The sequence below is a fragment of the Lineus longissimus genome, chromosome 16 (assembly GCF_910592395.1).
Source record: "Lineus longissimus chromosome 16, tnLinLong1.2, whole genome shotgun sequence".
NCBI lineage: Eukaryota > Metazoa > Nemertea > Pilidiophora > Heteronemertea > Lineidae > Lineus > Lineus longissimus.
The window spans coordinates 5,486,661-5,508,420 of NC_088323.1; the positions used below are offsets into that span (position 1 = coordinate 5,486,661).

A 21,760-nucleotide genomic window follows, 5' to 3' on the forward strand; every position below is an offset into this window, starting at 1 on the left:
GACATCATTTTCATGGTAACTGGGCCATTAGCGTCTTTGTCTGCGCGAAGACCTGTTACTCGGGACCACAGACACCTCATGGCAACTGGGCCAATAACAGCTTTGCCTGCGAAGACCAATTACTCGCGACCAGAGACACCTCATGGCAACTGGTCTATCAGGTCATTTTCATAAGGAGCTGTTTGGTGACCAAGACTAAGGTAGCCAGTCTATCAAAGACCTACCACTTATGCCGGAGTGTACCTGGCCAAGTCTCTGAACTATAGGTATTCAAACTCGACTCTCGTCCCTCTGTCTGGCGTCTTTGCCTGGTTGTGAAGACCTATTACTCAGGACCACAGACATCACTTTCATGGCATGACTGGGCCAATAGCGTCTTTGCCTGCGAAGCCCTTTTACTCGGGACCACAGACACCTCATGGAAACTGAGCCATTAAAATCTTTCCCTGTGAAGACCAATTACTCGTGATCACAGACCAGACACCTCATGGCAACTGGTCTATCAGGTCATTTTCATAAGGAGCTAGTTGGTGACCAAGACTAAGGAAGCCAGTCTATCAAAGACCTATCACTTGCGCCCGGAGTGTACCTGACTCTCGTCCCACTGTCTGGCGTCTTTGCTTGGCAGTGAAGACCTATACTCAGGACCACAGACATCATTTTCATGGCAACTGGGCCATTAGTGTCTTTGCCTGCGAAGACCTTTTACTCGGGATCACAGACACTTCGTGGCAACTGGGCCATTAACATGTTTGCCTGTGAAGACCAATTACTCGTGATCACAGACACCTCATGGCAACTGGTCTATCAGGTCATTTTCATAAGGACCTGGTTGGTGACCAAGGCTAAGGAGGCCAGTCTATCAAAGTCCAGGAGAAGGAAAAACCGAAGTGGACCGAAGTTGTTGAAAGACAGAAGTGCTGAGCTCTTGAACTGTAGCCCCCCCCCCCCCCGCAACATTACACTCCTGAACACTCATTGAGTCAAAAGTAGGTCAGAGATGGATGGCTGAAGGCGGGAATAGATTCTCCAGTACTGGCCTCAAATAGGAAGGCCAAAACGTTGAAAAAACAAAGCCACAAAACATGCTTCAAGGTGAATTTAGGGCCATTTATTTCAATTATCAATTTCATGATTTCGGACTTAGAACAACAGACCGCATTTTGGGTCAAAGGGTCAAATGAATCTGCCACATGAACTGAATTTAGACAAATTGTGCTGCAAATACAGAGGATTATAGACTTACAAAGGCCAACTACTGTCGACTAATCCTGAAAATTCTGTCTATCAAGACATCAAGGGATTTAACTGTTTAATTTGCATTCGACCTTCTGCTATTAAAGATCACAGATTAAGGTTTCAACCCTATTTGTCGCTAAATCTGGGATAAAAATGTTAAATTTCCTGGAATATTATAAAAGATTCACACATGATATTTAAGAATCTTAGATGACCTTTGAGGAAATAATTCAGTCCCAAATAAAAAACTACAATTAGCCCAACTACATTTGCCAATTTTGAACAAAGGTCTAAACCCTTTTTGTCGCAAAATCTAAGATAAAAATTTTCACTTTCCTGAAAAATCATAGAAGATTCACCTACATATAAGATATAAGAATCTTAGATGACTTTTAAGGAAATTATTCAATCCCAAATAAAAAATTGCAAATGGCTCAACCACATTTAAATATTTCACGACGACATGTTCACACACATAAACATAAACTCACGCATTCTCACAATCATACTAGTGTTTCACACACACAATCACCACCATAAAAATTGTAGGCACCCCCTCTATTCCAATTTTTGGGTGAAAACTTTCCTTGCATCCACCTCACCAGCTCAGGCATACCCTCTAACATGCCTGGGCCTACTCTCTCCTGTGAAGCGACATGGTGCAGAAGACTTTCAGAACAGCCACAAAATGGCCTCTACCAGAGGCCTTCATATAAAACTATGCAAGGAGATTCAAAAGTTTCCATGAAGGTCAATGCCAAGCTGGTTTCATTTCTGGCTTGCCAGAACTTTGTGAACATCTTCACAGTAATCAAACACATGCAATGTTCACACGGTTGCCGTGGAACAAACTACAATGATCCTACGTTGCCCTTTCTGTTCCCATGGTTACATTATTGGTCGCCGTAGTTACCACAACGTTGCCACGGTTACCACGACATTGGTACAGTATAGCTGCAGTAGCTTTACAGGCCGGACTTGAGAATGTGAGCCCAATTCAAGTGTGCCTGTAACACTGTTCTGTACAAGATCGTAGAGATGAGCACAATTGAGTCGGGTACCAGCAGTTCAAAATGTTCTGGGCTCAGTACCTCTTATATTCATAACAAACCAGTCAAAAACAAGACTAGTCCAACAATGTCTTTCATTTTCGTGTACGGTAGTAATTCGACGATGATGTTTCCATCATTCGCGTGCATTTGATGTTTCTTGTGCTAAAACTGAACTCCAGCATCCTTGTATCCAAGGGATCATTTCAGGGGGCCGCTGGACCATCGATCAGGATCTTCAACATAGGTTTCGCCTCTTCTGTTTTAACCACTTAAGCTTATTGTGGTGAACTGCTTAAGGTACCGGTATCTAACTCTCTGTAATATTTTTCAACCTGAAATATAAATCAAATTGATAAGGGTTGAATAAAGTGCAGGGCAAATGCTGAAGAAGACTAACATGTCAGGCTTGGAGATAGAAACTGTTGCAAAGTTGAAATTTAACGAAACCTCGAAATGAAATTGCCACTGATACTTTTGGATTTATGGTATTGTTGAAGACATGACAGATGTGGATACTTACGATCTTTCTGACATGTTCGAGTGCCTTCTGACTGCTTGTTTGACCTTGTGCAGGGGTTCCCTCTCTACATCGGACATGTTCCACACAGTACGGTGGCACTATGGTCACTTGGTCAAACACCACTATCGTTTTACCCTCCCAATGCACTTCTTTAATTCTGGGAGATAAATTTAGGTTATAAAATATTATGAAAAACCGTGTGCTACATGGCTTTCAACTATAGCAAACTAATTTAAGCAGACTTTTTTTAAGTTTGGATTGTGCTCTGAATTTTAAAACCAAACAACTGAGATAGTCCTAGCCCCCTCCTTGACACATAACACCAAATATTCCTTGTGAGTGGCACCAATGATCGCCTTCTCCCTGGCAAAAGACTGAATAACTATGCCAATGGTAACACAAAATTCAGCAGAAAACACTAGAAGAGACACAAGCAAAAGCACGGCAGAAAAGACTTTTGATTCAAGATCCATTTTCTTTCTGTTGTACACTTACGTTTTAGTGATTGCATTAAATACATTCTGTCCTTCTGGAGTGACGTCCACACCAATGTAGTCAATTTGTCGCTGTTTTTCTTGAAGATTTGACTGAAGCCGACTCTGTAGCTGAAATAAGGAGATAAGATTGATTCACATTTGGGAGACCAGAGAAAAGTAAAGACATTTCAACAAACTACCGGTATGTTGTTAATAGGCTAGAATTATTATGTGATGTCAAGGACATAATGTACATGTCCACAGTTTTTCCGTCCTTTCGTTGCTTTAATAAAACTGAAAGATGAAGTTCCAACATTATTTCCAGATCTTTAGGAGACGTTTTGGCACCGGGCACTGTATCAGACACTGAACTGATCTTTGAATGAGCTACGCTTACCTTGTGTAAGTTTAGATTTGATAGCGCTGGTGGAGTCTGTGGCCCTTCCTTGATTAGATTCATGTCACTCACAAATGACAAGTTCACGAGTCGTACATCATTCTGTCCTGGTTTACCGCTGGTAGGAGGCATTTCTGGGATTGGTTAAGGAATATATTTCTGTCGAAACTGTATTTATTGTAATTTATATGGGCCTAAACTACAGAATCATCACCACAAGGGTGGGGCCTGGGGGTGATGTTCACACAGAACACAACCAGATATCAATGCAATCGAAAAGGTATCTTTCACTTCAACGTCAATGCCACAGGCACAGTGGCAAGGGGGTCCTTTTGGACACGGCACACCATCATCATGAGTTATGAATATGAGACTTATGAATATGAGACATGACTTATAGTGTATGACTATGAGACTGATTATGAGTATGGCGATGCCGATGTGTACGTACTAAATATCCATTTGGAGGTCTTCATATTTAGTTACGAATGGGACAACCTGTATTGAAACTAAACAACAAATGGCAGTGAAGGTCGGGTGGGATTGGGATGGGCAGGCCGAAGCCATACTTCTTCAGTGCACTGATCATGCACACACGAATGTACACAATGCATGCCGTGCATTGATGAATGAAAACAAGAAATGTCAACTTTAGACCGGCTCGAAATCGGGCCTGCGTGCGCTAAACTGGGGGGGATGGGTGTTCAACTTGGATACTTAAAGCAAGCATTCTTGATCCGTAATCAAATGCAATCACTTCCCCTTGGATCTTTTGCCCATGGCAGGTAGTACAAGCGATTGTACTCCCAATATTGAAGTAATCGCCTTCCGCCATGTTGATCTTCATTTCGGCTACTTGACTACCCCGCACCGAACAGCTACTTCAATAGTAATTGGTTTAAAATATTTAATAGGCTAAACCTCAAAATATATATTTAAATTGATAAAATCAATTGAATAAAAGATGCTTCCGCCCATTTTACAATTTTGGTGGCATATATCTATTTTTAAATGCCTGAAAAGGCTAACAAACATGATGTCCTTGAGCAAGACACTTTACTTGTCCCATCATTATTTGATGGGAAATCCATCTTTAGGGGAAATAGTATTGTTTCAGCTATTCAGAAGGCTCTTAGGTGGGGTTATTTCTGGTTAAATTCTGCTTTCAGAAATGAGAGAACCGAGACGAGTGAATAGGGACAGTCAAAATCCACATAGAGAAGATCACCCACCAGCCAATTGATCCCATTCAATTAGCAGACCATCTTCAATGTTTTGTCACCACAAGTAGTGGGTTCTCCCCTGGCATTATTGACTTGATGTCAGGACCTCTATCCATCCGTGTTCCATCAACAAGGTTGGTCACACCTTAGAGTAACCAGACTAAAGGTCACACAAGTCTCATCTTTCATAATCCTCTGTACAGATTTTGAAACTTTCGAGACCAGTTAGAAATACAATTAACTCTGTCATGCTGGTATGTTAGAAGATCAAAGCTGACAAGGTCATACACAATTCCATCCCAACTTCAGGACAACATTCAGCACAATGACCGAGCTCAGTAAGGTGTGCAAGGGGAGGAGCATGGGACTGACCCTATATTTGAGAATGAGCCAATCTTGATGAGAAGACATACAACATCTCAATAGTCAACTGACTAGAATAGAAGCAAATAGATAATCAGAGACAATGTCACAATGCACATGCTGGGTTACATCTCAACCAATTTTTACTGAGTGGAATCCTATTCTTGTGCTCTTTGGACTTTCTACCAGATTAGGGAAGTCACAACCACCCTTATTACAGAGGTACTACTTTCAAGGATGGACAATAATAATGACACAGAACTACAAATTGAAATGCATACTGTTGGTTTTATTTAGCACATGATACTAACTGCAGAGCAGTGACATACATGATATACAATGATATCCAGATTTATTTACACAACTTAGCTAAGGACGTAACAGTACGGTACAGTAGCCACAATAGACTGGTATTAGAACCCAGCTTTGTCACATCCATCAGATCGTCTGAACAAATCAAATTCTAAAAGTATGGCTGGATCAATTTTAAGCTGAAGTAACAGAACAATGACATTTTAATGGATTGCTTGAGACTCATCTTGGACAGATCCATCCTGACCTTGTACCAATTGAGGGGGAAACCATCGAGGCTACAGGTCCACTCTTCAAGTGACTGATATTTGGACAGACTCGAAACAGGCTGACCTCCAGTACTCATTTTTCAATGTTGTACACAAGTGCATCTCGATGCACAGGCGTAGGGATACTTGAAACAAATCCTAAAATAATTGCACACAAAAGTCATTTTGATGCATGTTTATGAATGAAAATAATCATATATTATCGAACAAACGGATCGTCACATGTGCGCAATGTATAATATTGGGTGTCTATCCCAAAATCCTGGCAGTTCTTCATTTGTGACTCGTCACACCAAAACCAGGTGCATGTCGCACAGAAGATGAGCCTAAATGACACCAGAAGATAATGGGAGAAATTGATGTGCTCATATTTCACAAAAGGCAGACAATAGAGAAATGAACAAACAGTCCGTCTCAACCTGCCAAGCTCAGAGCGACATGCGCCTGGTTTTGCTGTGACGGATCACATTTGTCAATCCAGGCATCTCAAAAAAAGCCATCCCCCTTCTTGTATATTGTTCTCGATCACACTCTGATGGGAGAGAACTTTCCCGGAATGGGTGCAACTGGAGGTGGTGAATTGCTGCCCCGACTTTTCTGCTCCTGGCGATGACTCTGACATACAGCTTTTGCTGCAATACAACGCCCTCTGCTGGTGGTGAGATCACACACGGAGAGGAGAAGGTCTGTCGTGAACGTACCAGGGAGGCTCTTCATCATTTGAGAAACCTGTAAGGAGAATGTCAGGGGTATGAATATTCTCAATAAATTCTTATCAAATGTGTTCGTTTAAACATGCAGCAGGGAGACCAGTGGCAATGTGACTTGAGCGTGCGGCTCATATAATCAGGAGGTCATGGGTTTGACTCTTGGATAGATCACTGATGTTTTGTCTTTGTGTCCTTGAAAATGTCACTCAACTCAAAATGGGAAAATTCATCTTTGGCCTGAGACGTACAACAGAAGTTCCTCGTACCTCGTATTTTTGCCAGGGCAAGAATGCCAGAGCATAAGCCAGCTGCAGCATCATCTAGCACCACTCATTCTGCGCAACTTACCATATTAGCCGGCATAAACTGGAGAATGAATCTCGTATAATTCCCGCCACACTTAATGGCCTCCTTCACGAAGCTGACAACAAAGCCCGTCCTTGGACTGACGAGGCTATCGCCGACGATACTAGAGAACAGACCAAACAGTTTCACCATGGCTTTATTGAGAGGGTCTCGCGTGTCGTACGTTGGCATGCTCTCTGCATCCTCTTTGGCTGTGATCATGTCTGGAGTTTAATACGAAAACATGAATGATTTGCATCAGTGATGGCCAACATTAACTCGTGCTACTCTGCCTTTAACGTTTCTTAAAGGACTGAGTGCGACGTTTGTTGCCAAAAGTTAGACACAGGTTTAGTTTTACTCAGGAGTTAACATAGGTGATGCCATTTTAGACGTGTCGGCTCGATATGATCAATACAGTTGTGGTTACTCTTAAGATTTATCACAACCTATTGACATGGACAGAACAAGCTCACCCAGGTTGAATCCCTCAGAGTCCAACGTAATCATCTCCTCTTCGAGAAGCTTCCGCTGTTTATTTGGTTTAGCTTCATCTTGGTCATCTTCAGCATCCTGGATGATAAGACATTAAAGATACATGAAGAAATGATAACTGCCTCCAGGTTCACTAAAGTGGGGCTATATTTGCATAAAGTTAAGAAGCTCCCTCCATGGCAAATTTAGATCTAAGAGGTCACATTTTCATCTTTGGTCAGAATGCCATCAATACTCTTGGGAGTTTCAATAAGTGCCACAATCAGCAGAAATGGAAACGAAACTTCCAAATTTTCTTCTGGTTAAATTTTTGCAAATCGCTTAAAATATTTTGGTGGTTTACAGAGGCAATTTTTTAAGGTAACAAGTCGCTGGAAAGATCCAGGGGTTTAGGTATGGTTCAGCACTCTTTGCTGCCAAAACCCGAGGATGCGCCCAGCCAGATTGGTTGATTGAGTGACCCGGAGAGAATGTGAGCTTGTGAAGTGTAGGTGAAATCTCTGGGGCATCTCGTTGACGAATAATCCTTGCGAAGTCACACTAAAGCACCATTGTCAAGCAAAATAATAGAAAGTTTTGAAGAAATAAACAAACAAACAAACAAAACAAAGCCATGCACAAAACAAAAGAAACAAAATGAGGGAAGAAACCAAAGATTTAGGCATAGGCAGGAGTAATAGTCTAAGAAAACATAAAATTTTTGCAGATTTTGGGAGCGTCAGAGAATACCTTATATTGGAGTGAAATAAATTGAAATAGTTTTTCTTTACAGCCATGAAATAAAGCTTAATGCCACCCTTGCTACACTTTGGTGACCGAGTATTCCCACAAGTACAACCAGGATTTCCGACTTTAAGGTATTTTCAAGACGCTCATTCAATGTCAGCAGATGACGTAACTCTAAGAGGATAGATGACGTTCGAAATGATTGACAATCACACATGCCTATCACAACCAAGGCAGCGGGAGGAGTGAAGTGTAAAAGTATTCTGGAGGGTTGGTCGAGTGATTCTGCAGCCAAACAAAACCATGGCAAACTGTCACCTGTCATCATGACGGGTCTGTGCTAAATTATTGTTAGAGGAGGGATGGGGCCAAAAACTCCTGCGTTATTTCCATAGATCCAATCTGGAGCACAACGGTGTAACTAACCCTGTCGATACATGCAATATAGATAATTCCCAAGCCGACCACCTTTTTCGACGCCACAGTGATTTGACCTGGGTGGCTAATTTTGATGCAGGTTCTCCCAGTCTGACATCATGACATTAGCCCCCCCCCCCCCCAGCATGGACCACCTGTGTTTGACCCCACATGACGTCATTCCTCCATTATGTCCTGGGAATCATCTACAATGTCACTGACATAACATCAAAGCCCAGGTCCTGAGTGTTGACAGAATGAGATGATTTTAGGATTTGTCAACATCAATTTCACAATGAATTTCTCATCAAAATGTCTTCCGGATAACTTCCCAATGAAGTTAAGGTAGAGCTACTTGTAGATTGTGTGCCAGACTGGATCATTGTCATTGTGTATATATACTAGGGGAGGGGAGGAAATCACCCCAATCAGCAACTCGAAATCAGTCACACCATCACATGGTCCTACTCCCCTCGGAACAAGATTGTGCTGTGGCCAAAATTACATTTATTTCTTCTCTTGCCAAATTTCAAAACATGCAAAAAGCAAGTGTTGAGATGTCATGTGACCTAAAGTGTTTGAAGAAAATACCTTTCATTTTATACTTTGTGTCCCAAAACACGGCCTAAGTCGGTTTTTGCATTTGAGCAGGGGCCAACCATGGGCGAATGCATTGCACAGTGCAGTACACTGCAAGCCATGGTGAGACGAAATTCTGCATTTAGAAACATTGGCCTGCAAGTACTGGCAGGCCAATGTTTCTAAAAAAGCTCTTTTTTACTGAGTATTCATCATCAAACATTAACAGTTTAAAAGAATTCTCTTACTTTGTGCTGAATTGACAGTTTACAAACAACAATTTTACACTGTTGCAGTATGACTTGTTTATTTTTCACATTGCATATTGAGCACAAAAATACATTCAGAAGAGACATATAACTCTGAGCGCATACCGCTATACGCACACCTAATCTTTAATGATGGAGTTTATAATGTGACTTGCATAAAATTAAAAAGTGATGTGAAATATGAAACAATGGAACAACAACTGTGATGTGTTTTAGTAAGACTTTGACCTTCTGACAGGTTTATAGACTTTCATTCAGGGTGGCACCCATAATATCTTTCATTCATATTTGTGATGGTGTGACACCGTTACCATGGTTACCAATCAAAACTCTTCGTACTGACCCGTGATTTTTTGCTACATTGCGTAGCAATTGTTGTATCCTCCTGTAATACAGAATCAAGTCATGGAAAAGCCGAAAGAATATTGATAGCTTTGTATGAAATATCAGGTTAAAAGAATAAAATGCAAAAAATCCATGACAACATCAACCCACATGAACATCTGAGTTTTTAACTTCAACAGAAAAAACAACGTAATTCTTTTTTCATTGCTGGCCCAGTTCGAAAGAGGAGATATAATTGTAGTTTACTCACGTCCATCTCGATTTCTTTCCTACCACGCTTTCGTGCGCGCCTCAGAGAACTCAGATCTGAAAGTAGAAATAGGAACGGGCCTAATGGGGACAGAGCGAACTAGGCCAGCCCGCCACTGAAACTCTGGCGACCACAGGCTCCGTTCACCTTGCTGTGGTTGATGCTGCCAGTGGCTGGACACCTCTCATCTAGACAAATGACTGCAACTATTCTCTATAAAGGGCAATTAAGCTCAATAAGCCGTCGTCCGGATAGCACATCACATCTTGAAGGGGACAAAGGCACGAACGAAGGAGCAAAAAGCTGACCTCACTGCTGCTGGATGCCATGACACCCCAACAACCATAAGTCATGCGTAGGAGTGGTTATGAGAGAAGGACAAATACAATGAAACCATAGCAAAGTGACTTGACCAAAATCAGGCAAGTGCAGTCCGTTTGAGTTGAAACCTACCTTTACTGTACTGCTTCATTTGATGCGACACCGTGATACACATGACGACAAGCTGTGCTAGTGCCTTGCCACGTGGATCGATCAACACGAGCATCTTGTACTCCGATCCCTGGAGCAGACGCGGGATGGTGTTAGTGATGAGGCACAGGGTCAGCTGCTCAATGTCCATGTAGAATAGACCGTACACCATGCAAACGGCTTGTTGGAGTTCTTCTGGGTGGCTGTGGGTCAACATTTCCTGTTTCAAGAAAGGAAGATGTTAAAAACAACTCACTGCAGATTTCCAGAGCTTTGTCTCCATTGATGCACTATTTGGCCATGTTGCCAGTCTCTCGGTGTCCCAGAGTGGGCAGTTCTGAAGTACATACTCGGGTGTTCGATCTACGGAAAGTCTGCAGTGGCCTGCAGGAATAAATACGAAATTTACCTTGATGATACAGTCGCAGAACCAGACAGCGCCACCAACATTTAACAGCTGCTCCATGGTGTGGACTGACTTTATGTCCGTGCATCCTTTCTTAAAAATTGACTTCAGCGTGGAGACGAGGAGGTCATAGGCGAGTTGGTCGTTTTTCAGATACTGCTGAGACTCGACGGTCTGTTTCCCCGGTTGGGCGGGCACCAGGTCCTGTGTCATGCGCTTGAGGACGATACTCATGAGGTGTGACCTGAAAAGATAAGGGATAATTTCAGGTTAGAACTCGAGGAATGATGTTGAGAGTGTGCTTCTTTCTAGCTGGTTATTGAACCATCTTCTAATTTCCGCTGGCATGATTGGACCCAATTTGGAGGTTTCCTCAGAAGACAGTCACCTAAGTCGTCACGCAACACTTGGCCCGGAGGTGCAATCGTGCCGCATGCAAAATATGTTTGAACAAGTTGCGCTGCGGTCAAACCTTACACAAAAGTGCCAAGGCCCATCATGATCTGGTGACCACATCAAGATCATCTATCAATTGAACACAAAGCAGACAAAACTTTCTGACGAAATATTTCATGAACAAACCACAACATGAAATCAGAAACATCAGAATAGTGCAAACAAGCAAAAAGGAGAAATTTGAAAAGGATAAAGTTATGTGGTTTGGCATCTTTGTTAGCATTATTCATCAGGTGATCCTAAAATGATGTGATGATGATCAAAGTGCTTTTCATTTCATGAAGAAGTTCTTACTAGTTTAGGAAAGATGGTCAATTCTGTTGGGAATTTGGGGATCCTGAGAATTTCTTCAAATCAAGTCATTTGACAATCATTATACACCAATGACGAGTACTCCTAGTCTTAAGTACTCCCACTTTGTAGGATCCTAACAATGAGTGGCCCACCCTGGAGTGTCTTAACATGGAACATCTGGACTCAGTGGATCCAAACACATGGCGTACCTCGAGGACTGTATAAATTCTTCTTACCTGTCTTGATAATACTGGTTGTTCTCACCAGAGGGGGCTGGACTCTTGAGCTGCTGCATGTTGGGCCTGAATAATACATTTAAAGCATAAAACGTCGTGGCATACCATTTGACTGCACTGCCAAACAAATTTAACATAATTATCATGGTCAGATTCAGATTCAAACATTTATTCACGTTTACAGCAGCATTTTTAGAAACGCATCAGTCCGTGCCCAGCAGCCAGCAGACTAGAATGGGATGTGGGATTTCCTGACCTAAGGTTAAGAAATGTGGTGATAAGCGTTTGCTTAAAACCCTCTTGTGACCATTTTGTGTCAGGTTTAGGACAAATTGTAACTGCTCCAAAAATCTAATATTAGGAGCAGTCTCTAGAGATCAGGTAGCAAAGATATTTAGAAATAGATTGAACAGGTAGCTAAAAGCAGTGATGAGACTACTATTACTGACACTACAAGAAGCAAACTCGACTGTAGACCGCAAAGTTTTCACGCCTCTTAAAGGGTAACTCGTGTCAAATTTCACCATATAATGTTTTAGCTGTTTTTGACAAATGACTATGTCACTTTCTCATAAATCGGTAAGGTTTTCGAATTGAAATGCACATTTTCTAGAAATTGATGGTTTAATCCCCCCCGGACAGCTTGCTTCGATGCCGTTTTCGTTGATGACGTCACAACATGAACATTTTCGTGGTCGCGGTGGTTTACATTCCATGATTTTATAATAAATCTAATCAAAAATGGAAAATTTGAGCTTTACATTTGTGATCAACAATTAAAAACGGACGTATTTCCGCAAAGTTGTAAACCACATCATAGTATCACTTTAAATAAAATTGTCACGTTATCTATGTGGCGGATTAGAAAATTTCTGTTAGTTTTTCCAATTGAGGTTATTCGTGAACACAAAATACCATGGAAATTTGGCAGTCTGCAGTTAACCTGTCAGCAAACACGCAATGACGTCTGCTATAAAATGAAAACTGAGAGAACAACACTGAAAGAAAGGGCATGCCAAAGAAAGAAAACTAGAATTGCCAAATAGGTGGCTGAGTAGAAAACTCTTATAACAACCTAAGCAAAACTGCTAATTCCCATTCCCAAACTTATTCCTGAGTGGGGAGACTTTGTTCAATCCAGTGGTACAAGTTTCCAGCGGAGATTTTCTGGACTTTGATTTCAATAGTCCAGGCCACTGAATCACAGCTCCATGAAATGAGTCATCGCATCTTACCGTTCGTTGTAGTACTGGCTTGGGTCAGGTGGTGCCGGTGCCTTGAGTTGCTGTAGCATGTTCAGGGGATGCTGGCGGATGTCCTCGGAGCTGATGTTAATGTAGCTGCAGAGCCAGGCGCCAACGACGACCGGTAGCGAACACATCTTACTGCGGATGTTATCCAGAATGATCTGAAAGTTGAGTAATTTTGATCGAACCAGCTAAATTTTATTTGTTGGCTAGGATGCAAGCTTGGCTATTCGAATGTCTTAAGAGGGGCTTGAACCTCATGAGAATAGCATTTTCTTATCAGGCTGAAAAGCACTACGAACTTAGTTAAACTATCTTGTGAAACAAATCAAATGACAACCAGCCATCAGTAGCAATAAGCATTGAATAGTAGTTGAATTATCTTGTAAAAGCCCCCTATTGTCAGAATTTGGTACATAGTTCAAGATAAGTATTGCTTCTACATTCTCAGTCCATAAAAAATGGACTTGATAGTGATTCTGATAGATACATACCTTGACATTATCATACGATAGCGCTCCATGTTCTAAGGCGATGAGGACTTCTTGTATAACTGCCGGTGTGTTGTTGCAAACTTCATGCCACTTTGCCAAGCTGCAAACCACAATTACGAAGTTTTTATGGTGAGATTTTAAAAGATATATATATGTATAAGAACTTTGCCATAAATAGACAAAATACAAACCAATTAGGTTTGTACAGCAGATTATACCACATCTGAAAGGACATGGCCTTCATCCAACTGCAACACTGTGGCTTGACTTGGCGACCACATGCCGAGGCAGCCATAGGACGTACGTAGTCACAGATCATCTGTCAGGGCAGACACTGTTTACCTACCCCTGTTTGAGTTCACCTCCCACATTGAACTGTGTGATCAGGCTGTCCACTTTTGCCTGGTCGGGCGGTAAGTAGGCATCCAGTGATCGGAACCTTCCATCTTCGGGCAGACATCGAAGGGCCCACTGAGCGAAGAAGGATTCTGCAGATTCTCTTTGCTGAGTGATTATCTGAAGAAAAGAAGGAAATATAGGGTGTAAAAAAACATTTCCAAAGAAAGGTTTACTCATTATTGACACCAGTTGCCCAGAAGCTTTCGGAAAATTTTCAAACAACTCTGCATACAGGAATGTGCTGTCGTTAGTCCATAACAAGCTGTTGAAAAAGGAGTATCATCTTCTGCCTTTAGGTCATACAAGTCATCAATATTCTACACCCACCTCGACTCCATATAACTGTGTGATATGGCACAACATGAGGAATGATATATCAAAGAGAAGTGCGCGTATATGTGCGGCCTTTCCTCCCTCCCCGGTAGTGCTCTTGGCAAACTCATTGAACCTGAAATGAGAAGTGTGATACTGTTTAAAACATACACAGAGACTATTGGCATGTGAAGTGTTCAAATGCAAGAGCACCTGAACGCAATTTTGAAAAAATTGAGATAAGTAGAAACAGTAGAGATACGTATTGTAAATGAAAAGGATATCACCATGTAAACACTGTCAGTTGCTTTGACTTACTTGATTAATTTCACAGCAAAGCTCTGCAGTTTTCCAGTCGCTGCTGCTGCGGCCAAAATCAGCTCGAAGCTCTTGCCGGACATCATGTGACATAGGACCCCCAGCAGAGCATCCTGGTTCTTCGAGTAATCGGCATCAAGGGTCTGAAGAGATCAGTTAATTCAAGACGTGCATGATGTCCGTTTTAAAATGTTGGGTTATACGGATGACTTTCATAACAAAAAGGCGGACTGACATCAGGAATCCACCAGACGTCGCAAACGATCCGTTGTATTTCTAACATCAATTCGCCATCTAAGTCATCCATACTCTGGTCATTCAGGATATATTACAAGGTTATAAATGGCATACTTTACTGCTATAGTAGTAATATACAAGGCAAGCTCATATATTTTTATAGCAGTTATATGCAATGGTATATCTGTCAATATCTACAGAGTTTTACATGTACATGTACCTTCAATATACTTATACTCGTAGATAAAGCTTGTGGAGTGACGGTAGTTTGAACTTTCTGCAACATAAATGGCGTCTTTAAGAAACACCAGTATCATATAGTTTGGCCACCAAACCAGTCTTTTGCGTCATAAGTTACTCTCAATCTTCCATAAAAAACGCTCCGAGCCCCGAAATCGCTAATATGTGTGTTTTAGGTTATATGGAAGCAGAAATCAGTGCAAAGCCGATGGCTCAATCAAAGGGGATAAAGGAGTGTAGCAATAATTTCTGTATTGATTTATGATACTCTGGTCTTGAGAAGCTATTGCAAAGACAGTTTTCTCTGGGGCCTCTCTGGAGGGGGATGGTCGTCCAGCCATGAAAGACTTCATGTAAACACAACAAACTATACCTTGAGTATACTGGTGACAGTGGGCTCCGCTCTTAGGATCAAACTTGGGCTGGGCTGAGATGTATTCTGCTCGGGGTTCTTTGACTTTCTACTCTCACTTTGCCTAAAGACAAGACCACGAAGAAAGATAAGAGGATTACATTTGTAGCAGATAAACAATTGATATTCTCTAGTCTTAATCTGGAGAATCACAATTCTGAACTCCGGGCATTAGGTGCCAAATCCAGTTGGCTAACTTGTAATAAAGCATCATATCATGCAGTTCATTTTCTTTTCGGGGGGGGGGGGGAGGGTATCATTTCATACCTTTTTGCCATCAGTTTCCTGCACTGGTGCTCCGTCAGATTGTTGTATTTATTCCATAACTCAAGCAGAAGAAAATGGAGACAGTCGCAGCTGAAAAATGCAAGTACAAAAAACGATTTACCTCACATCCTGTAAACCCGAGTATATTTGGTTTTGGTGTTTAGTACACTCTTGTCTAGAAATGAATGAAGTTTTTATGGATCTCAAAGGGCAGGCACTGTTGTTTCACTTTAATTCTGGTCTTTTGCTCTGTCAATTTTGTGACCACAGACTGCATCCTTTTGATGCAGCAGAAGGTTAAATCGAGCCTGGGCGAAGTGAATAACTGTGGAAACAGAAATGTGGTGGGACTTTTGTCACTTGTTCTGTATACAAATGCAGCACATTTGCAATAAACTTTGAAACAAAATTTCAATTTTCACTCACTTGCATCTAGTGTCCGTCAAGTCCAAGAGCGGTGTAAATCGTAATAATAGTTCGATTCCTTGTTCCATACTGGTTCCACTCTCACGAAATGACGGCTGAATCTGCTCCATCTTTTGGAGGATCTGAGGTAACTGGAACAAGAGTGGGAAACAATTGGTAAGAATTACTGCAAAGGGTAGAATAGTGGATATAAAACTGAATTAAGAAGATTTAAATCTGCCCCACATGCCTTGTCACTCACTGCCAGACCACTTTGGCTAAGTTTTCTCAGAGAGGGTCACACATGGTATTGGAAATGAAAACAACATGACCTTGACCTCATACCTTCAAAAAGCTTACTAACCTTAAGGAATGTGAAGGCGACCCATTTCAGTTCCTCCTGGCTTCCACCTGCATCGATCAAGCCATAAAAACAAGCCTTGATGACATCACAATACACAGACGGCCGATTCAAACCCTGTAATTCAAACATTACCAGGTTGATTAAACCTACTTTTAAGTGAGAAGTCATTAAGATTTCTTGCACAGCGATTAAAGTTACTTAATTATGACCATTGTCGCTTTGAAACAATATCGACAGTCACTTTGTGTTTAAGTTGACCTACCTACCTGCAATTTCTCCACCAAAATCAATTGGTCAATGAACGGTTGAATCTCGCCAGTGGGATTCAAGATGGCTTCCTGTGGCAGTAGGATACTAATCGTTGGGTTGCCAAGGACTGTCGACATGTTGAGGACGCCCGGCGCGTCTGCATCCATCTCGGAGATTCTGGGGGACGGCGAAGGTAAAGATTAGAGGACACATAATCAACGTCCAATAGAAGGGCTGGATCAGTTTGACAGAACTTAGTCTTAGACTCACCAGGGAGAGTGTGGCCATTGGTTTGAAGCTAGTATTCTGCGAATCCTTGGTCTCCTCACCAAGGCAAGCTATGGTTGCTGAACAGCCTTTCAAAACTCTTCATGGGGTAAAATTTCATTGATGCCAGGGCCAGCAAAACTTTAGAATCACCCAAGTCGGATTTTGAGTGGTGGCCATTGGGAGGCATGACGAAAATCATGGAAGACAAGACAGAAGCCAATGATATTGCAAATATTAAGAGAATCTCATTGAAGTATAAGTTGATGGCTTGTGGTATGGGTAGCTGAGGTTGATCGAGTTGCACAAACCTGTTAAGTAGCTTTAGGCTCGAGTCTACTTTACTTCTGAGCGCCGACGTGATGGTTGCAGAGTGAAGCTGTCCTAAAGTCCCACGAACGTTCGCCTCGGTTTGTTCGATCTGACGGAATGTTTCTGCTTCGTCTAATATGGCGATGTGAAGCATAGCCCTCGTCGTCCGATTTTCTATGAGCACGCTGAGGACGTCGCAAGCCTTATCGAGAATGTTGGTGAATTCAGGTTCTCCTTTGCTGTCGTTGACTTTCTGTAGGGCTTTGTGAGAACAGGCCAACAGCCACTCGATAAAGTTGAGGAGGACTTTTGACAGGGCCATGGCCTCTTCTGTGACTCCGTAGTGACTGAAAAAAGTCACCTCAGTTTAGTTTTTTAAGCTCTGTACAAACCAGTGATTTTAATCACTGTGACCTACAGTCATAATTGCTGGTATGTGGGACAAAAATATCTAGGTCATCTGAATACTCTACCTTGCTCTACTGAGGAATCCCTCGGTTAACTCCATCAGACTCTTGATACAGTAAGGCTTGTTCAAGTCGTCATACTTCATTATGGCACGCAACGTAGCGGTCAATGATACAACCTGCGTACTGATACAGTACTTGAGGTAGATGAGGACCTGTGCGTTTGGACTGATGCCAACCAGGGCCTGCTCCAATATCAGTTCTGAAAAGAAATATAATAATCATTATCATCATTGACATCAAATAAGACTTGAGCCTTTGCCATAAAGTCATGACAGGAACATTCACACATTTTAAAGATTACTTCGACAGCACTCTGAACATTCTGCCAACTGATGCTGATGTCAATGCTCCACATCTGTGCACAGTGAGTTAATAGAGTTAGTGAATACGGTGCCACTGCAGATTGCTGGTAGTCTATCATATTCATATCTGAGGACGTTTAACACGGAGGTCGGGAGTTTGTGTTTTATAACTTGGCAACTGGGTTTTTATGGATGCTTGTCAACTTTAAAATGAAATAATTGCTCACCTGACAAACTATAAGTATCTCCATTATGATTATGTGACAACGGCAAATGTTTCTTCAGGTTGATGCCCCACTGTATATCTGACCAACGCTCTCGCCAGGCTTGCAGTAGCAGACATTTTATGGCCTTAGTGTTGCTGTTGTGATTTTTAGCACCGATGCTGAAAAAAAGGATACAAGTGCAGATAGACTACTGGTACCAGAACGAGTTAGATACAAAAGAATTAGAATAATAGAATAGAATGCAGATTGTGAGATTGAGATTCTGTCATTTTCTTTTGCCATCAAAACAATCAATGAACAAAACACATTCAACCAACAAAACCTCAACACATTACACATCAAACGATTCTAGAAATACTATAGATAATGCACATCACTTTGAATTCACCATCACTTGCATCGTTATTTAGTTAGCAGGGTGTTTTTGTACCTAATTTGAGACACAGAAGTGCTATTGTATTCCATTTTGGTTCATTTGTCTCCCAGTAGATGGCGTTTAGCAAAAGTCTTGCCCCGCGCATAAAACCTGTGTGTACATTTTTCTATGAAGGCAAATAATTTCTGTGCGTCTGACTTGGTATTGCAGTCACATAACTAGCAGATGAAAATTTCTGATAAAAAATGAAATAAATGCATACTTATTGTCAATATTTCATCAATTTTGAGTGATGCGCAAGTTGTCATCTTGATTCCACCATGAATACTGTCAAGCTGAATACAGGAGCACTGATGCCAATCATTGGATGTAAATATTTTGTCGAGGAAATTTAAATTTTATTGATTTCTGAAAACCTCTGACTTGAGATCATCAATGACATCATGCGATTACGAGATAGATAGGCCAGGCCTAGCTCGAGCAAATCAAAAGCGAAACTGTCAAATCTGAAGTTGAGACATTACATAATCCAGAGGAAATCATTCTTCCTTAATCCCATAAATCATGAAATAGCGTAAATCCCTGACGTCTGAAATAGACCCGGCTGTATCAGTGTATGTTCTTTGACTTTATTTCAGTGGGGACATTCCAAATCAAAGGAAGTGAGCTTATTCATAAAATCTTGGATGTGGCTTTGAGAGCCGGTTACAGATCAATTGGTAAGAATCTCATAGAGAGGAAGGACTGGCTCATAATCTAGGTCCTGGGTTCGACTCTCAAGAGGGTCACCACTGTTTTGTTTTAGTGAACTTGACACACAACCGTAAATTGATTTGTCCTTTAAATGAGGTATAAGGCCAAGGATCCTTGTACCTGTGTGTCCTTGTCAGGGCAAGTAAAAGCCCCACCAAGTAGGAAACATGAGTAACATGTGATGGACTCTACCTCTTGCCGAAGTCTGACTGACTAGGCCACTAAACCTAATTGTGTATTAATCTGTTACCAATATCATGCTTCACTTTTCAGACACAGCAGGTGGCTACAGAAATGAAGAAGACATTGGGAAGAGCTTGAAGGAAATGCTTCCCAAGTATAACTTAAAACGGTCCGATGTCTTTATAACAAGCAAACTTCGTAAGTATCTGTAGGGTAAAAAATACTACCAGTGTATCAAAAATCTATGTGTCATGAATATGTAAGTAACTTCAAATCTTCTAGTTATAAGAATGACTTACTTCCCTACCTTTGGTCTATCAAGCCATCATGGACATCTCTGCTTGTATTTCAGCTCCGAAATTCCAAGGTAAATCCAAGAGCCGTGAATCGTGCCTTCAGTCACTCAAGGACCTCCAATGTGACTATCTTGATTTGTATCTTATCCACTGGCCAGGCACCCAAGGAATGAAGACAGATGATCCAAGAAACGTGGAGTTGAGGAAGGAAAGTTGGCTGGAGTTGGAGCAGTTGTGTAAAGAAGGAAAACTAAAGGCCATTGGGGTGTCAAATTATATGATACCACATCTAGAAGAACTGTTGAAATTCTGTTCAATAAAGCCAGCCCTTCTTCAGGTATGGTACTTCACAACTTGCAAAGTACACTTTTGAATTACCCCAGGAAGATCTATGACATAAGGGCAATCATTCATTGAAAGCCCCAGTAGTATTTGTTTGGGAAAAGACGTATATATCCACAATGAAAGGTCTTAAACATCAATGTTGACTGCAGACATAAATTTCATATAAATGTTATGGGTTTTCTATTGCAGATTGAACACCATCCTTACTTGAATCAGAAAGATATTGTAAGCTTTTGTAAAGAACATGACATAGCCTACCAGGCTTATTCTTCATTGGGATCTCACTCGGACCAGAACAAGGTTTGTTACCATAAATTGGCATGTGTCAGTGTGGACTGCTTGGCACAATGCTTCCACATGTATATTCATGTCAGTTGCTTTGTTTACATTCCAATGTCTCATGACAACTAGGGACACAGGTCATGTACTGATGACAACCAGGGATTGTAGAAAGACACTCTCACACTCTCTCTCAGTTAAACCAATTGCCAATATCATCAAGGGCTGTAGGAGTAAGACAATACAGTGCTATACCAGTCTTCGACTATAGCATCTCATCTCATAGTTCTCCTTTCTCTTGCAGTTGAAGGACGACCCTGTTATACTAGAACTGGCCAAAAGACACCAGAAAACCCCAGCTCAGATTCTATTGAGGTGGGCCGTACAACAAGATATAGGTAAGTGGCAGGTCCTCATCATGACCCAAAACGAAGCAGCTTGTCCAACTCAAGCAGACACAACCTTGGAATCTCTCTCATAGTCATAATCTTGAATAACTGTCGCCGAGAGTCTCATCCCATGACATATACGATTGATGAAAGCAGATTTATTTCAAAAGTACTAGTACTAATCATGCTTTTTGTTCACCGTTTTGCAGGTGTCCTTCCTCGGTCAACAAATACAGTTCACGTGGAGGAGAATTTCAACATATTCGACTTCGATTTGCCAGAGGAGGATATCACCAAAATCAACTCGTTAGATCAACAGTTACATTACTGTTGGGATCCAAGGACTATTGTATGAACATTTGGATTGTATTCAGGATCCATGGACGATTGTATGAACATTTGGATTGTATTCGGGATCCATGGACTATTGTATGGACATTTGGATTGTATTCGGGATCCATGGATTATTGTATGAACATTTGGATTGTATTCGGGATCCATGGACTATTGTATGAACATTTGGACTGTATTCGGGATCCATGGACTATTGTATGAACATTTGCATTGTATTCGGGATCCATGGACTATTGTATGAAGAGACAATGACCAAACATTAGGATACATAGGTGGAAGTTGAACCAAAATGTAGCTTATAACCTAAGCTAATGAACATGTGGGTTACTCTATGCGCCCCACTTTTGACTTCAGTACCCAAGTTGGTGTAATAGTTTAAATATCTACATGTACTCGACAGCAAATAAATGACA

The 21,760-nt window shown here is 41.4% G+C and overlaps 3 protein-coding genes across 3 annotated transcripts; 1 reads left to right on the plus strand and 2 right to left on the minus strand.

The window, feature by feature from the left end:
• Window positions 1-1,089: 1,089 nt before the first annotated feature.
• On the minus strand, window positions 1,090-4,531 carry LOC135500245 (protein LSM12-like). The gene is made up of 5 exons (XM_064791572.1): window positions 4,402-4,531; window positions 3,685-3,818; window positions 3,307-3,416; window positions 2,812-2,968; window positions 1,090-2,623 (listed from the first exon to the last, which is right to left on the minus strand). Exons 1-5 carry the CDS (start codon window positions 4,529-4,531, stop codon window positions 2,567-2,569), a joined length of 588 nt encoding a protein of 195 aa, XP_064647642.1. The 3' UTR covers window positions 1,090-2,566.
• A 1,007-nt stretch (window positions 4,532-5,538) lies between these two features.
• Window positions 5,539-18,837, minus strand: LOC135500804 (mediator of RNA polymerase II transcription subunit 24-like). Its single transcript, XM_064792455.1, has 23 exons — window positions 18,803-18,837; window positions 18,373-18,530; window positions 17,847-18,042; window positions 17,373-17,720; window positions 16,812-16,971; window positions 16,546-16,659; window positions 16,203-16,333; window positions 15,777-15,866; window positions 15,471-15,573; window positions 15,078-15,134; window positions 14,621-14,763; window positions 14,318-14,438; window positions 13,938-14,107; window positions 13,592-13,691; window positions 13,086-13,258; window positions 11,851-11,916; window positions 10,868-11,108; window positions 10,441-10,678; window positions 9,988-10,043; window positions 9,736-9,777; window positions 7,383-7,479; window positions 6,910-7,130; window positions 5,539-6,580 (listed from the first exon to the last, which is right to left on the minus strand). The coding sequence occupies exons 1-23, from the start codon at window positions 18,835-18,837 to the stop codon at window positions 6,377-6,379; spliced, it is 3,264 nt and encodes a 1,087-aa protein (XP_064648525.1). The 3' UTR covers window positions 5,539-6,376.
• Window positions 18,838-18,981: 144 nt separating this feature from the next.
• Window positions 18,982-21,741, plus strand: LOC135500595 (glyoxal reductase-like). Its single transcript, XM_064792144.1, has 7 exons — window positions 18,982-19,117; window positions 19,387-19,467; window positions 19,775-19,882; window positions 20,037-20,317; window positions 20,515-20,625; window positions 20,909-21,002; window positions 21,203-21,741. Exons 1-7 carry the CDS (start codon window positions 19,069-19,071, stop codon window positions 21,346-21,348), a joined length of 870 nt encoding a protein of 289 aa, XP_064648214.1. The 5' UTR covers window positions 18,982-19,068; the 3' UTR covers window positions 21,349-21,741.
• Window positions 21,742-21,760: the final 19 nt, after the last annotated feature.